This window comes from Anolis carolinensis, chromosome 6, assembly GCF_035594765.1.
Source record: "Anolis carolinensis isolate JA03-04 chromosome 6, rAnoCar3.1.pri, whole genome shotgun sequence".
Classification (NCBI taxonomy): Eukaryota; Metazoa; Chordata; class Lepidosauria; order Squamata; family Dactyloidae; genus Anolis; species Anolis carolinensis.
The window spans coordinates 108,417,650-108,434,923 of NC_085846.1; the positions used below are offsets into that span (position 1 = coordinate 108,417,650).

Consider the following 17,274-nt stretch of genomic DNA (forward strand, 5'->3'; position numbering starts at 1 on the left):
ATACCCAGAACAAGGGAGGGAAATCAAACTTGGTAACACAAAACCAGAAAACCAAAGCTGATAGTTTGTTCTTATCTTTTCAAGCATGTTTTGAATAAGAAGAGCTCTAGCTTCCTAATTTTCTTAAGTACCCAACAGTAAGAGAAGGAACTCTTACTTCCAATATATACACATGAATTAAGCAGACAAAATAGGTGGATAACAAAATAAACATTTTAAATCACTATACCTCTTTGTAGTAATTTTTCTGCCATTGACCATTTTGGTTGAAGTCGATACTGATTTGAAGTTACCCATCCCACTGCCACCAAATGACGTGGAGGAGAATGAAGTAAGACCCCCGTGTCCCAAAGAGCCGAAAGAAGTAAAACCTGTAAAGGAAGAGAAGTGAATATAGGTCCTGGATTCGAGACAAAGAGCACCTTATTTATTCAGAAGAAATGAGGAATGAAGTTTCTTACATATGCTTTCTTTTTTAGAATAAGATACATGCTATGGATCAGATTACTACTAAATGCATGTTTACAAACTACAGTACCAGTTTATAACATTAAATTTTGGCAATTCAAAATATGAACGATGCTACTAAGTCCAACCATTACTTTCTTCGGTTTTCATTAACCTACTTAAGGTGAGGTGTGAATCCTTAATTTTTCCAACACAACACGTAAAGAAATACTTATGGCTTATCCTCTGTAAAACAGATTTAGCCAATGCTATAAGTCTTTTGAAAAAGTAGATACCACTAAATAGTTTTCTGGATTCAGTCTTAGCTATTTATCTCTATAATCTTAGTCCTGACTCACGTATTCTAGGTTACTCAAAGGAGATCTCTGTGTTTGCACATCTGCATAGTTTGATCTTCATTCTAAAAATAACTGAATATTATTCAAGGAAAAAATGACTACATTTTCAGTGCAAATTTACCTACCTGTATCAAATGAAGAAAAGCCACTGCCAAAGGCAGGAAATCCACCAAAGGCAGAGAAAAAGGATCCTCCGCCTCTGTTTCTGTTTCCACGTGGCCCCCGTCTATTACCAAAGAAGTCTTCAAATGGATCTTCTGGGAAAACAATTTAAAGTTTATGAAATGACTTGGGTTTTGTATTCTCATATTCGCTATCTCATGTGTCCATTTGTTTACACCATATAAGTTTAAAGACTAAAAGACAAGTAATGTGTTTTACATGTTTCGAGTTATAATTCCCTTTAACAAAGATGAGGCCTTTACCAGGTGGACATACTAAGATTTAATTATCTACTTAAGATCAAGTGCATTCAGCAGATCTCACTTTCGGGGGGGGGGGGGGGAATGGAATTTCAGCTTCAGTCACCAATTTTCAGCTGGAGCAGAAAATGTGGCTCTAGAGACACTTCATGGCAATGCTAATTCTCTCTCACCATGTTGGTTAGTGCTGACAGAAGTTTCAGTCCAGAGCAGAAGGAGCCAACCGTTGACAGGCATAATGTTAGTTCTTAGTGGTTCAGTATCATTTTAGTTGTATCTTTTTACAGATTTATAAACTTGGTAATAGTGGCACTATGTTTATAAAGTTCATAGGGTTAAAATTAAAATATTATCTCAATTCTTAAAATATTAGTGTTTAACCCTAATTATAAAATAAGTATTTTAATAAGAATATTAACAGAATAATCTGGTATCTAATCTTTCAACCACATTTCTTTGAATAAAGTTCAAAAATATAGTTTTAAGGACATTCAAGACCCCGAGCCACAAGGAAAGGCAGATAATGAATACGATTTATTATTAAATTAAAACTTTCTAGCATTATGAATTAAAAAAAATACCTGGTTTTTGGAAATTATTTAACATTGCTTTTTGTTTTATAAGTTAAAATCTGGTGCTAAACTCATTCCCCTTAGATGTAGCATAGAAGAAAAGTCATCTTTTCTTTCAGGAAACGTATATGAGACATGCTTCATACACACATTTGGAAGCATACAGTGGGGAAAAAAGTATTTAGTCAGATACCAATTGTAAAAGTTCTCCCACTTATGAGAGAGGCCTGTAATTGATATCATAGGTAGACCTCAACTAGGAGAGACAACATGAGAAAACACATCCAGAAAATCACATTGCCTGATTTTTCACTAATTTATTTGCAAATTATGATGGAAAATAAGTATTTGGTCACCTACAAACAAGCAAGATTTCTGGGACTCACAGACCTGTAACTTCTTTTTTAAGAGGCTCCCCTGTCCTCAACTCATTACATGTAGTAATGACACCTATTTGAACTTGTTATCACTATAAAAAACATTTGTCCACAACCTCAAGCAGTCACACTCCAAACTCCACTATGGTGAAGACCAAAGAGTTGTCGAAGGACACCAGAAACAAAATTGTAGCCCTGCACCAGACTGGGAAGACTGAATCTGCAATCACGCCGCCCTGAGTCCCTTCGGGTGAGAAGGGCGGGATATAAATGTTGGAAATGTTGGAAATAGGCAAGCAGATGGGGGGGAAGGAATCAACTGTGGGAGCAATAATTAGAAAATGGAAGAGATACAAGACCACTTATAATCTCCCTCGATCTGGGGCTCCACACAAGATCTCACCCCATGGGGTCAAAATGATCACAAGAACGGTGAGCAAAAATCTGAGAACCACACGGGGGGACTTAATGAATGACCTGCAGAGAGCTGGGACCAACGTAACAAAGGCTACCATCAGTAACACACTACGCTGCCAGGGACTCAGATCCTGCAGTGCCAGACGTGTCCCCCTGCTTAAGCCAGTACATATCTGGGCCCGACAGAAGTTTGCTAGAGAGCATTTGGATGATCCAGAAGAGTATTGGGAGAATTATCATATGGTCAGATGAAATCAAAGTAGAACTGTCTAGCAGAAACACAACTCGTCGTGTTTGGAGGAGAAAGAATGCTGAGTTGCATCCAAAAAATACCATGCCTACTGTGAAGCATGGGGGTGGCAAAATCATTCTTTGGGGCTGTTTCTCTGCAAAGGGACCAGCGTGACTCATCTGTATACAGTACATGAAAGAATGAATGGGGCCATGTATTGTGAGATTTTTGAATGCAAATCTCCTTCCATCAGTAAGGGCACTGAAGATGAAACGTGGCTGGGTCTTTCAGCATGACAATGATCCCAAGCACACCGCCAGGGCAACAAAGAAATGGCTTCATAAGAAGCATTTCATGGTCCTGGAGTGACCTAGCCAGACTCTAGACCTCAGCCCTACAGAAAACCTTTGGAGGGAGTTGGAAGTCTGTGTTGCCCCAGTGACAGCCACAAAACATCACTGCTCTTGAGGAGATCTGCATGGAAGAATGGGCCAACATACCAGCAACAGTGTGTGCCAACCTTGTGAGGACGTACAGAAAACGTTTGACCTCTGCATTGCCAATAAAGGATATATAACAAAGTATTGAGATGAACTTTTGTTATGGATCAAATACTTATTTTCCACCATAATTTGCAAATAAATTTGTGAAAAATCAGACAATGTTATTTTCTGGATGTGTTTTCTCATGTTGTCTCGCATAATTGAGATCTACCTATGATGTCAATTACAGGCCTCTCTCATCTTTTTAAATGGGAGAACTTGTACAATTGGAATCTGACTAAATATTTTTCTCCCCACTGTATCTACTTGAATACCGAACTAAAATAGGTTTTCTTCTGAACATTTCTTCAAGTATGGTGCAAGTTAATTGTGCAAAAACACAAATAATTTTACTCTCAGCAGACATTTAAAACCAAAAAATTCAAAGATATGGTCCAGAAAAATATATTTAAACATTTAAAATAATTTTACTATGGCTAACAGAAGACAGATTAGCCAATACAATTATAACTGCTTTTTATGAAGATGAATATTTGAATGTGGATGACTAGAACTTAAGTTTCATTTTACAAAGTATACTGGATGATACACAAAGTATATAGTATTCAAACTTAAATAGTGCCAAGCATACATCTACAACATCATATATGAAAGGAGTATAAGGTCAACTCAATCCCTGAGGCATACAATATAAACAGAAGCCATACATCACCAAATTAAAGTCCAGCATTTTCCAGTATGACGTGTTTACCTCTTCAAATACATTAGCTTCAAAAGTACCTATCATGTCTAAATGTACTAGAATGTAAATAAGAAACTAATTCCATGCACTGTGCTGTTGAAGGTAAGATTTGTTCTAACAAAGTGGGATGGATTTAGACACAGGAGTCAAAAAGAAAAAGACTCCTTGTGAAGGGTAATCATTACCTAGTCTAGAGGAAGCTGCCACTAGAAAAAGTTACCCTTAACCCTCAATTGTTTTTGATGCTCTTCCAGATTTGAGGACGCCCTTTAGAACAACAAAGGAAGTTGCACTTGCGGCTGAAGGAAGAAGGAATATATACTGCCTCTTTTCAATAGACCACTTTATAAGTGAAACACTGATCATGGGAGGTCTGGATCATAATTCATGTTTATCATATTACACAGACAATTTCAAGGAACACATAATATATATATAACAACTTTATTATACCAGTTCACAAATTGGGATTCCAAATGTGGCTGCATTTGTTCAGCACTTGCTTCCTGAAACTGGTCAGCTAAACCATATGTGATAAGAATTTGGTTGTAAAGAAAAGTGCGCCTGAAATGTATATTTAGATGTATAATTATGCTGGTTTTTAATTTATATTTTAATTTTTATTGTAATTTTTAATCTTGGATGATTTTTAGCTGTGTTTCTGATGTATATTGTAAGCCGCCCTGAGTCCCCTGATGGGTGAGAAGGGCGGGGTAGAAATGATGTAAGTAATAAATAAATAAATAAATAAATAGTGATTGGCCTAGATTATTTAATAGCATAGGGAATGTTTGCTTTTTTCCTGAGGGCTATTATACTTTTGTGGAAGCAGGTTTATTTTATTGTCTTTTCCTCTCCCACCTACACTCTGACAAGAGATGAACAGCTTCATAAAATCAGCAAAACTGTGACCTCTGAAAAAGATCATTTCTAGATTCCCCAGGAGTTCATGTCACTCCCCTGCTCCTTAAAACATGTATGATTGGTGAAAAGGAGAAGGGTAAGACAATCTATTGGTAAAAACATGAACAAATCAGTCCATTTTTATGTAAATTAATCCAGATCATTTTTTGGAAACGTTCAAGCTACCATTCTGTAGGGGTTGTTCCCATTAGTACAACACAATATGACAGGGAGCTATTTCAATTTTATAAATCTTCATCACAGTGGGTTTTAGAAACAACCATATAATAGAGTGTAAGCATTTCAAGTTAAGATAAAAACCTTTTGGCCAACAACCTATTTCGAAGAAGACTTAAGTGAACAATTTCTAAAGCGTACAAACCAGTCTTGTACTGGATAGACTGTACACAGCCAACACTAGACATGTGCATTTGGCAGGAATAAATGTGTGCTTTGGACCAACATTCTTTATGGATCAATGTAGAGCAATACAGAGATCAATGTAAATATGAACTAGAACAGTCTCTTAATGAATTTAATTAGGAATTATATGAAGACTATACATACCAGGTATATGAATAAAATATAGATGATGTGAACTTAAGCCTATCTATGTAAACCAAGCTATTTCTAGGTTTACACACCCAGGAGAATAAGGGAAGGCTGCTGACATGCTATGCTTTTAACACCTAAGAAAATCAAAAGTTTTTATTACCTTTTTATTTCACCTTTTCTGCTAAGAGCTTAAAGAAGGCATACATGGTTCAATATCACTGCCCCAATTTTACCCTTACAATTATAAAAGGTTACCTAGAAAGCACCACAGCTGAGTGGATATTTGATCCTGGGCCGCTCGACATCTAGCCTGCAGCGCTTCACTATATCACACTGGCTTTCATTTTAATTAACTCACAGTTCAGAGAGGAAATAAAAAGAGACCATATCTGTTTCACTGTCACACACAGATGGATGAAAGTTGGGAGCATTTCTTGAGATATCCTTCTGCTACCAAATTATATAGACCAATAACACAATTGATAAATCAAATGTGAATCCAGGACATGTAATACCCAGCTGTAAGAAATGAATTTCAAGTCCCATAGTCCCAAAACTATGAAACATAATTTTAAGGCAATTAGCTGAGCTCTCATTTAACAAGAATAGGTGTTTCAACATTTTTTCCAACTACAGAAAATAAACTTACAACTAAAGTATTGTTCTTGTATAAAAATGCTTGAATACATGCACCTTTAACTTGGCATATTGTCAGGTAAGCCACTAATGTAGCAGTCTAAATTCTTACTGCTAGTTAAGAGGCTGAGTCACAAGCAAGCTATGAAGGTCAGTTGTGTACATATGAGCTATATTACATTATATTACATTACTCCCTACTATTCTGCATCTATGCATAGTTGTTTTTCAAAACATATGGAATGTATTATTAAAAACATTAAGTCACAATGAACATGTACTTAGAGGAGCACAAAAGCACTGTGGAAAACTATAGATCACCCCTATTTTTTAGAAAGCTAACTTGAAAGACATGGACTTCATCCCCATAGAAACTTTACTTTCTACCAAACATTCAGTAACACTGTGTTCTCGAAAGATTTACCAGCGTCATGTTTTTGTTTTGAATTCCTTTTTTTTAAAACCCCATGTATTCACTCCCATTACTTCAAACATTTATACCAGCTCAAGGCATAAGCAAATTATTATGTGATACAGAAACATAATTCCTCATTACTCTCATAACACACTTCTATAGAATGGCTAAACTGTTATATACATATTTATTACAGTCGATGACCAGCAACTTCTGTTAATTTACCTTTTTTTTCTTTTTGCTGTTAAGAATTGGGATTCTTAAATTATGCAGATCAACATGTTCAAATATCAAACCTGTTCAATTAGTACTGTAATGTCATCCTGCATCTGCATACAGTACTGAACTTCAAATTATAAATTCTTAACCTTATTATAAGTATTTTTGGACACACTGAAATTTGTAAAACATAAATAACTAAGCACAGACATGGTCTTCAGATTACTTAGGGAATATTTTTCCATTCTCTGTGCATTATTGAAGACATTAGATGTTAACCTGCAGTTACTTTGAGTTGCTGACGCCATACAAAAGTACATGTGGAAATCTCTATAGTAGAACTGGGGAGACTACTGGATTCGGTTGTCATTTAATTCAGTCCTAGCTTGCATGAACATGGCTAGGAGTGATGCAAACTGGAGTCAGATAGCATTTGGAAAACCAAAAAAACACTATTCCTGCTCTAGAACCTCAAGTGGACAATTTAGTGATTATTACTATACCTGCACTTCAACATTTTTGACAAAAAGGTCAGTTTATGCTTGACTGGGCTACCTGAATTAGTAATATTAACATAAAACTTCAACTTCATGGATAGCAACCAGTATCTTCGAACTTTTTAACCTTATCCACATTTTGGGGAACAGCTAGCTGGTATTAAATAGTTGCAAAATGTTTTCAAAACAGACAGCCACTACTAATTTAGAAAAAGCCCAATCTTCATTTCCAGTATGTTTCAGGACCTAGCTTTCCCTTATCTCGCAGATTAGGCTGTAGCAAAAGCCAGCATTAACAGTATGTATGTATAGCCTAGATCAATTTCTTTACACCACAAGACACCCAAGTCACCTTCAGAGAGGGAAGGATACTTCTGTGTTTATTTAAAATAAATTTATTAAAAAGCTTCAGTAGAATTCTTCCAATTCTGATCCTATACTTATATCTTCTTCCAGTTCCTCCAAGGTTATACTGCTGGGCTCATCGGCCCACTCTTCTGAAACTAAACATAAGTCCTCCTCTAATGATTCTTCTGCTAATCCTTCAGAATCCTCCTCCTCCTCCATTACTAGTACTTCTTCTACTTCAATAGATCCTTCATCATATTCTTCAAAGGCCTCAATGTAATCTTCACCATATTCTTCATATAGATCTTCTAACACTTCCTCCAGCTCCTCTGCTATTTCGCCTGACTCATATCTATACTCTTCCTCCAATTCCTCTATAGACCTTTCTTCTGATCCTTCATTAGAATCCTCTGGCAGCCAAGTGATAATCACTGCGTAGGTATCTAAGAAAAGTATCAATTGTATTTAAGTCAATTTTTCAAATAAAGTTGATATTTAATAATGCAAGCCATGTTGAGTTGCAATACCTTCAAATTATTCTATGGCTTATGACAAATTTTCCATGTCAAAGGAAAGCAAGCAACAACAGTAGCAAGTTTTTCAGATCTGTTATCTTAAATGTCTTTTTTTTGTAAGTGTGATGTCAAAAAGAAAGCCACAGAATATGGCAATTCTTCTTAAGATTACTTATCAAGTAAACTTTAGCTTTTAAATGTTTTTTCTACATATATCTGTAATGCAGAACCAAACAGAAGCTGGACTTTATGTTTCATCAGAGACAAGTCCTTGCAACAGGAAAGGAAACAGTTCTTATTTATTGTTATTAAGCTACTTCTTAAAGTATTTTTGTTTCAAAAGTAAAACATGAGTGTAATAGACTAACTTTTCCTTCAGTAAAAGGGAATCTCAAGTAAAAGACTTAAAGGGCCGCTTAAAAATGAACAAGAGGCTAGCCATAAATACCAAAGCCAGGAATTTCTCAAATGAGAGGCTAGGACTGAGATGACCCTAAGCTTTGAGTCCAAAAATGTAATGCTCACTAATGTTATGCAAACAAATGTTACACCATCATCAGCTTTTAAAGCTCAGACATGTTATCTATGTGTAGGACACTCGTCAACTGAACTGGATTTGAATCTAGCAATGAACAAGTAGTCAATGAACTTGGCAAGAAATAGATGGTACATAGATGGTCGATTCCAATTTGTTTCCACAAGCATTCAGGCTTGATGTACTCTGCATATAACTGAAGCTTGAGAATTGTCTCCAAACACAGCCCCATAAAGTAGCTAAGCCTTGACAGAACCACAACATGAATAACTAAGGCAACACCTATATTTCTAGTAAGATCATTAACAAATGTGGAACTCAATAGAAAGAAAAAGAAGACGTGTGTTACTGAACAAACTGTAGCTGAAACATTAAGATAACCTCCCCAAGAGGCTTCATGTACATGTTGCTATTTAAAGACCATGGGTAGAATCAAGTCTAGTGAAGTATATTATACATATGAGCATAGTCTTTGTACCATATGATGTAAGTCTTATTTTTTCATATCTCTTAGTTGGCATTGTACCTCCAAATCAAAGAGAACTTTTCACAAGAAAAACAGGTTAAGTAAACAACTTTGGTATAAGTCTCAGAAGGTAGGAGGACTAGCACTCCCCAATATTAAAAAAATACTATGAAGCAAATAGGATGAGATTAATTATAGAAGGGATAACAAATAAGGAGGTTGGAATGGTTGGAGGAAGGTTCAGAAGAAGTAGAGGGGAAAAAATATTCTTTACGGATTTAAAGAGGAAAAAAATTAAGGGAATAAAAAACCCAATGTTGAGAAATGTGCTAGAAATTTGGAATAGATACAAGAAAACATTATTGTCAGAAAGTTCAACATTAACACCCATAATAATGGATAGGAAATTCCCAAAAAATCTAAAAAATATTTTGGATAAAAAATTAAAATTGGAAATTGGATAAAAAGCGGACATGAAGAAAGAAACTACACTGAGAGAATTAGAGATATTAAACTCTCATGGTCCCACTGCTTACTGTTAGAGCAATAGTTCAAGAACTGGATAAAAAATAATGGGAAAGGAAGCAAACCTACACAATTTGAACAAATGATACAAAAGGAAAGAGTTATGGGAGAATACCACAGGATGAAAGGAATAACCAGCAAAACGTACAAGATAATAATTGAAATTAAGGGGGGGAAAAATAAAGGATGCATTATTAAGAGAGATATGGGAGGAAGATTTAGGGATTAAGATAAGGGAAGTGGAATGGATAGTTATGGAATCAAAGACATTTAAGGAACTTATCAATATGTGTTAAAGAAAATTATTATAAATTGGTTTGGAAATGGTATTTAACACCAGTAAAGATAGCAAACATCAATAAAAATACCATAAAAATTGTTGGAGAGGTTGCCAGGAGGTGGGTACATATGTACATATGTGGTGGCAATGTAAATATGTAAATGAATTTTGGGGGAAGGTATTTAGTGAAATAGAAGCCATAATGGATATGAAGATGGGAAAAAGTGCAAGTATTGCATTGTTGTTATTATTTAATGTCAAGAAAATAAAATAAAAAAACAGAGAAGGATGCAATAAACAACATGTTAACGGTAGCAAGGTTGTTGATAGCAAGGAACTGGAAAGGTAAAATAAACATACAAATCAAAGAATGGTATAAAGAAGTATGGAAATTAGCAATAAACGATATGTTGACCTGTAGGTTAAGAGTTAGGAAAGGGGTATGGAAGGAAAATGACTTTGATGAGGTTTGGGGGAAATTTATTGAGAAGGGTTTAAAAGAAGTAGACGGGAAATTACCTCCACAAGAAGAAATGGTATTTTGGAAAGAGAATGTAAATTGAAGTGGCTCGGGGGGGGGGGGGGGGGACAGAGGGGAATAAAACAGCACACAAAATATATATACATATATATAGTTGATGCAAAGAAATAAGTGTGAAATATAAGAGTATTGATGGTCCTGATGTATTGATGTATCTTAAGAAAACCAATAAAAAAATAACGTGAAAGAAAACTTTTCAAAGAATCACAGAGTTGGAAGAGACCTCAGGGACCATCCAGTCCCACCTACTGCCATGCAGAAAGACATAATCAAAGCACTTAGGCAGATGGATGTGTAGCCTCTGTTTAAAACAAGGAGAAGGGACCACAATGGCCATCTAGTCCAATCTGCCATGCAAGAATACACAACTAAAACACTCCAAAATGATACCAGTACAACCTGTTTAAAGATCCCCAAAGAAGCAGAGTCCACTATCTCAGGCAATCAATTCAATTGCTGACCAGCTCTAATGGCATTAACTTCTAATGTTCATTAAGTCAGCTCACATCTGGAGTCAGGAAGGAAGGGAAAGAGCAAGCCATGGGCCTCAATTGTCCAACCAACTTGTCCACATCCTCAAGTTGCACAAGCTGAAAACCATGCAATATAATATGACCAGTCAGGATTCAAGCTATACATGACTGACAAAATAATCGTAGCTCAATCAGAAGAAATAGAAATAGTTCTATCTGGGAAAGGCAATGCATAATTGTCATACCCCATGCCCCTCATCTATTAAGGAGATCTTTCATGTTTTGAGATTTTATGTATATGCATGAGGAATCTGAATATTTATGTTTGATTATTTCAAATCTGTCTGCACTTGTTCTACACACTTTAGCATTTAAATCGAAACCAAGGGTGGAGGGTAAGTGAGCCAACACCAACTCCTTGCCAGCTTAAAAGAGCCCTAGTAACCAATCTGTTTAGCCAATTTTGATTACATTTGCAAGTGAAAGTCTGTGACACATCAAATGAAAAATTAACCAACAGCAGCAAAGTGAAACTTCTTCTGAACAACAAAGTAAGCAAATCTCAATATAAAACAACAGAATGTTGATCACAGAATATTAAATGGTACATAGCTTTGTACACAGATATGCCTTTTGTGACTTTGTGATGCTAAGAAACTGGGAATTTAAAGATCATAAATTCCTGCAGAAACACATGTTAACAAAAACCAAAATGAACAAATTATTTTTCAATCAAAACAAAGAAAGATTTGCAATGAAAAAATAGTGTCTGATATGGTCCCTTTCAGGTTGAAGGGTGCTTAGCGAAAACAGAGGGCCAACTATAATAGCTAATTTAAATGAAAAAAGGTAAAAGTAAACCACTTTTGAAACACGCTAAAGTACTATTTATATAAACTACGTCCTATTTAATCAAACCAACACTAGTCCAGAGATATACAATAAAATGAAGTCAGATTTTAAGATGTTTAACAATATAATATCCTTTTGGCAACAACCAAAAGGATACACATGGTGTGGCACCACAACCTTATGAAGAATTTTAGAAGTAATAAAATAAAATGTGCAGCACCTTATATTAACCACACAAATTTCAGAATCTTATACACCCATATTTAACCACTGTGTACATACCAAAGAAATCAAATGAAAATGGGTCTCTTCCACCAAAAAACTCCCTGAAGACATCATCTGGGTTCCGGAATGTAAAACCATATTCAAATGGACTATCGAAATGACTTCCACCTACAAAACAAATTCAATCTCTTTATTTCAAATTCGTAAAGACATTAATGCATTAACATTTCAAACATTATCATGTATATGCTCTCAGCAATATCTCCATGTAAAAAACCTTTCCGGGATAGTAACTGCAGATTAATTCTTGTTAATTAAAATATTTAAAATTGAAACATAAAAATGTCAATAATTCTAAGCTTTTCTAACACTCTTTAAAGGGCATATTTAAGCTAGACAACCATTGTTATTTAAATATTTAAAAAATCCCGAATAACTTCACATTTACAGGATTTCAAAATTCAGATAAGACTAACTATTTCTGTATATATACATAAAGATATATACACTTGTAGGAGACAAGCTGTGGGGAGGGGGAATAAAAACTATTTTTGCTCAGATTGTAAAAATAAAGTGTTCCATATTATCCACAGTTTTATGTATCCACAGGAAGTCCTGGGAAATATCCCCCATGAATATAGGGGTGTAAACATGTATGTGTTTTTCTATAGTGCATCCCCTTTATTCATGCACTTATGCATGCTCCAGAAAATATTTTCCCATGAAGTGTTTGTGGACCTCACTAGATCCTCTAGTGTAATTCTATCGTATACCTCCATATCCCTTGTGGATACAGGAGTCACACTGTACACATTTACACTATCATCCTGTCAAAAGGCAACATGCACAGTTCTCGCATTTTATCTCCTATTACATTTTTTTAAAAGGCTAGACAAAGAAAATTCCATGCCAATTGAATATCATGATTGCATATGGTTTGGAACCTAGCTAGCCACTGTCCTAATCTAATGTTCTAGTTAATGTTTTAAGTTAGATGGAATTCAAAACTATATATATGAATAGGCGAAAACAGTATTCAATGCATACATACCTCCTCCTCCATTTAAGCCTTCTTTTCCATATTTGTCATAGATGTCACGTTTTTTAGCTACAAAGAACAAGGGATTGTTAAAATGCAATCAATTTTGTCATGAGATGTATCCTGACATATCTGTCTTAGACATTTATCTTACGTTTACTTCTATGGATTTTGATACTACCAAATGGTTGCAGAATAAGCTGCAGTTTCTCAATGTAGAATGTGTGCTGTTCTGATCTCAACCCAATAGGGTCCATTCAGCAGGATCCTTTTGCCCTCGAAAGATGCATGGACAACAAAGCAAGAGGTGATGCTAGCTCTTTCTGTTCTTCTTTGGGCACACTTACCCATTTGCCACAAATATGAAGACTTCAAAGTTCTAATGTTTTCCCTTTAATTGTTAATACTGAAGGCCTCAAGTTGCACTGTGTAGATATAAAAACTGGAAGTGCAAGTTGCTTTTTCTAATACACTATACTAATTTGGCACAGCCTCTTCTGCTGCTCAACTATAGCTTGGTTTAAGGGCTAGTCATTTGTCTTCAAAAACAAAGCAGGTGAATCAGGTAATCTTACATCATGAAGTTTACAATCAGATTGAAGTCCCTTCAAAATCTAATGGATTAACTACATGATGTCTTATAAACATTTTAAGTAATACACAGAACTTTTACATTTAGAGTAAAATGTATTAGAAAAGAGCATATCTAGTTTATATCTAGTTTATGTACAAACCAAAATGGAGAGCAATGATAATTTCAAATGCTGTTTCTACACAAAAACAAAACCCAATTCAGCAATATAGTAACAGGACACTGCAATGTATGCTACAGAAAAAACACAACCACCTTTTATCATACTATAGAAGGCTGAGGTAGAAATTAATGGAAGACCCATATGAAAGTATCTGGTGCAAAACAGTGCTGTGAAAATAAAAGTGCTTCCAAATGGCTGCTGCTCTTAAACCAAAAGGGGTTCTAACATCCTAGTTAATGCTTGACCCTGGCAGCTACTGTAAATCCCAATATCTGACATTCTGAAGGTGAGACTATAACCAATAAATACATATGACAGTTGTATTTATCTGTGGTAAAAGAATCTTTCCCAAAGCTACTCCCAAGACGAATAGATGATATACAGTTAAACATTATATAACTCACCATCCGACAGAACTTCATAAGCCTCAGCTACTTGCTTAAATTGCCTCTCTGCTTCATCCTTATTATCTGGATTTTTGTCAGGATGCCACTTTAAAGCTAGTTTACGGTACCTGAAGTAAAATTGAAAAGTTATTGACCTTAGTAATTACTTCAGTCAAGACAAGCATTGTATATAGAACGACAGGAATGACCCACCTAAACAAAGTTCATGAAATGTACAGTCAACATTTGCCTTAAATATCACTGTAACATTGCTCATACAAATGGAATTGCCCCCTCAACCCCCAACCCGGGCAGATATCCTTTGAAAAGACAAATGAGGTGAAGGCCTGCAATTGGAGAATTGATTTTTTTCTGGGGGGGGGGGGGGGGGGGAAGAGACATGGATTGTTTGTAGTACTACTACATAGTTGTATTTATAGTTTTCTTTTCCTTTAAACAGCTTACCTCCCAATGCAACATTTCAATCACATCATATTTGCTCTCAATCTTTTTAAAACTATGTTTTACAAGTTAGACTGGGTATCGATCACAATCTTACAATCAAAACAAAGCAACAATGAACTTATCTATATGAATTAGAGCACTGATCTATTAGCAACACCAGAACATTTTGGAAGGGGAAACTCCACAGGGCATGCAGGTTGCTTTATCTAGCTGCTGCCATATTTGCTGAAATGTATCTTTCTTATGAGATTTCTGAAATGGCTTCCTTGCAAACTGAGGCCTGGGAAATGCCACCCTTCCCAGCTATAACATCCCTGGGGACAAAAAAATAATAGTGGAACTTCTGTAGGGGCAATACTATTGGCTGCAGGGCTTCTACTGAGGGAAATGAGATCAAAGGGGGTTATTCCTTTAGGGCAGGCATGAGCAAACTTTGACCCTCCTTTTTTTGGACATCAACTCCCACAATTCCAAATGGCCAGTAAGCTGGCTGGGATTTCTGGGAGTTGAAGTCCAAAACACCTAGAGCACTAAAGTTTGCCCATGTCCACTTCAGAGGATGCAAGAGATAGTCCGTTTCTCTAAATACTCACATTCTACATAGTGGCTTGTTTAATTTTTTGTATGCGAGAGTTATCAGATTTTATTAGCTAACCTGCTAGAATGATACAAAGTTCAACAGGCTACTGGTTATCCTCACACTGTCCTACACTTTAGGTAGACTGGCTAGCCTTGGCAACAAAGCCTCAGGTCAAACCTGCTATTACTGAATACCAGGTTGGTCAATGACAAAGCAGCCACACAGGACATGATCCTCGATGAGCATAGCAACCTGGAATGTATTACTGAGACTTGGTTGGATCAACCCTGTGCCATTTATCTTCCTGTAACTTTCAGCTCTATCCAGCAAACTTTTCTGTGTAACAGCAGATAAAATGGGATGGTGAGGGAAAAGGGTGGAGTTGCTCTGGTCTACCATGATCTCATCTCTTTTGCCAAGTTATCTATATCATGTTTGCCTTTTTAAGCGAGTAGAAGACAGATTTTATGAAGTAAGTTAAATAAATTGAAATAAGCAGAACAAATCTACAACACAATGCTAAAAGCAGGGGTGGGCGATGTGACCGTGCTGGTGATTTTCACCTACAATCCCATCATAGTGTTGCCAGTGATGAAGAATTATGGGATTACTGAAGAGTTGTTGATCTTTTTGAGAGTAATACTTACGCTTTTTTAATATCTTCCGGTGAGGCATGTTTGTGTACACCTAGGACTTCGTAATAATCCACCATATTTTATGAAGTTTTGGTAGGAGAGTCCTGTAAAAACAAGGCCTTATTTTAATATTTATATCCACAAATTACCTTGACAAAGAAAGCTCTAGGCTCAAACCATGTAAACCCCAACCAAACTTATAGTTATCAGTTAATGAAATCAGAAAGATGAACAAGGCATAGCAAGATCTAGTCTCAAGAAGTCCTTTCCATTTTAGGCTCGGGGAACTGAGGAGAAATGAAATAGATCCACTTTCATTCACATACCCCAGGAACTGTTCCTATAATATCTCCTTTCTCTAAAGCAGGGGTTCTCTAAAGCAGGGATTCTCAAACTTTCAGCAGTGGAGCCCCTTCTAAAGCAAGTTTCTCATGAAGCCCCAAGAAATATTTATACATTATACTGTACTATATAGTGCAAGGAAAAGCACAAAATACCCCAAATTAGATGGTCACCCAGCATTATAATAATGATAATAATAGTAACAGCAACAACCCCAGGGACCATCCAGTACAACCCCCTTCTGCCATGCAGGAAAAACACAATCAAAGCTCCTCAAACAGATGGCCACCCAGCCTGTGTACAGAGGAAGAGGAGGAGGGGGGGAGGGGGAGGGGGAGGAGAAAAGAGGAAGAAAAGAAGAAGGGGAGCAGAATCCCCAGGGGCCATCCAGTTCAACTCCCTTCTGCCATGCAGGAAAAGCACAATCAAAGCACCCCCTGAGTGGCGAGGGAAAGGGGGCTTTGGAAGTAAAGAAGGCAAGGGAAAAATGCTTTTGGAGGTGAGGGAGGTGAAGAAAAAAGATTTTTGTCGCAAGGAAGGGGGGAAAAAGGGCAGAGGAGGGAAAGCTGGGAGGAGGATATGGAAAGAGGAAACTGTGAAGATGGGCTTGAAAAATATTTCCACATGCTACACAGTGAATTGATTCTTTTGAGTATTATTCATCTTATACCAATGTATTTCCAGCTCTCACTAGGATCACAGATTAAAAAAATAGATAATTTTTGTTATTCAGTTTCCTCACAACCCATATTATTTTACAAGAATGAACATAAAGCAAAAGGGAAACTAAAAGGAGAATTCAGCTTCAAACACCTTGCAAACTGACATGCCCTTTACAACCCATTATAGAGAAATGCCTGGCTTCCTGACAATAAATGAAACAATATTGGCACTGGTAAGCTTATGCTTGCCATGTTGATATAGAATGTTGCAATCAACTTGCCATAAAATAAACATAATTTGAGGACGGAATTCTCCCTTTGTGAATGTGTTCCAGGGAAATCATGCAATTGCTC

The 17,274-nt window shown here is 36.2% G+C and overlaps 1 protein-coding gene across 2 annotated transcripts in view; it reads right to left on the reverse strand.

The window, feature by feature from the left end:
* Positions 1-17,274, reverse strand: part of dnajb6 (DnaJ heat shock protein family (Hsp40) member B6) — a 60,874-nt gene that overhangs the window by 32,123 nt on the left and 11,477 nt on the right. Inside the window, exons 2-7 of one of the 2 annotated variants that reach the window (XM_008112289.3) lie at positions 15,929-16,020; positions 14,255-14,364; positions 13,108-13,164; positions 12,114-12,224; positions 932-1,060; positions 230-371 (exon numbers count right to left, since the gene is read on the reverse strand). In XM_008112289.3, the coding sequence (XP_008110496.1) occupies positions 230-371; positions 932-1,060; positions 12,114-12,224; positions 13,108-13,164; positions 14,255-14,364; positions 15,929-15,993 (614 nt within the window). In that variant the 5' untranslated portion in view covers positions 15,994-16,020. Of the gene's footprint in view, positions 1-229; positions 372-931; positions 1,064-12,113; positions 12,225-13,107; positions 13,165-14,254; positions 14,365-15,928; positions 16,021-17,274 lie in introns of both variants that reach the window. The other variant, XM_003221931.4, reaches the window with a different exon arrangement.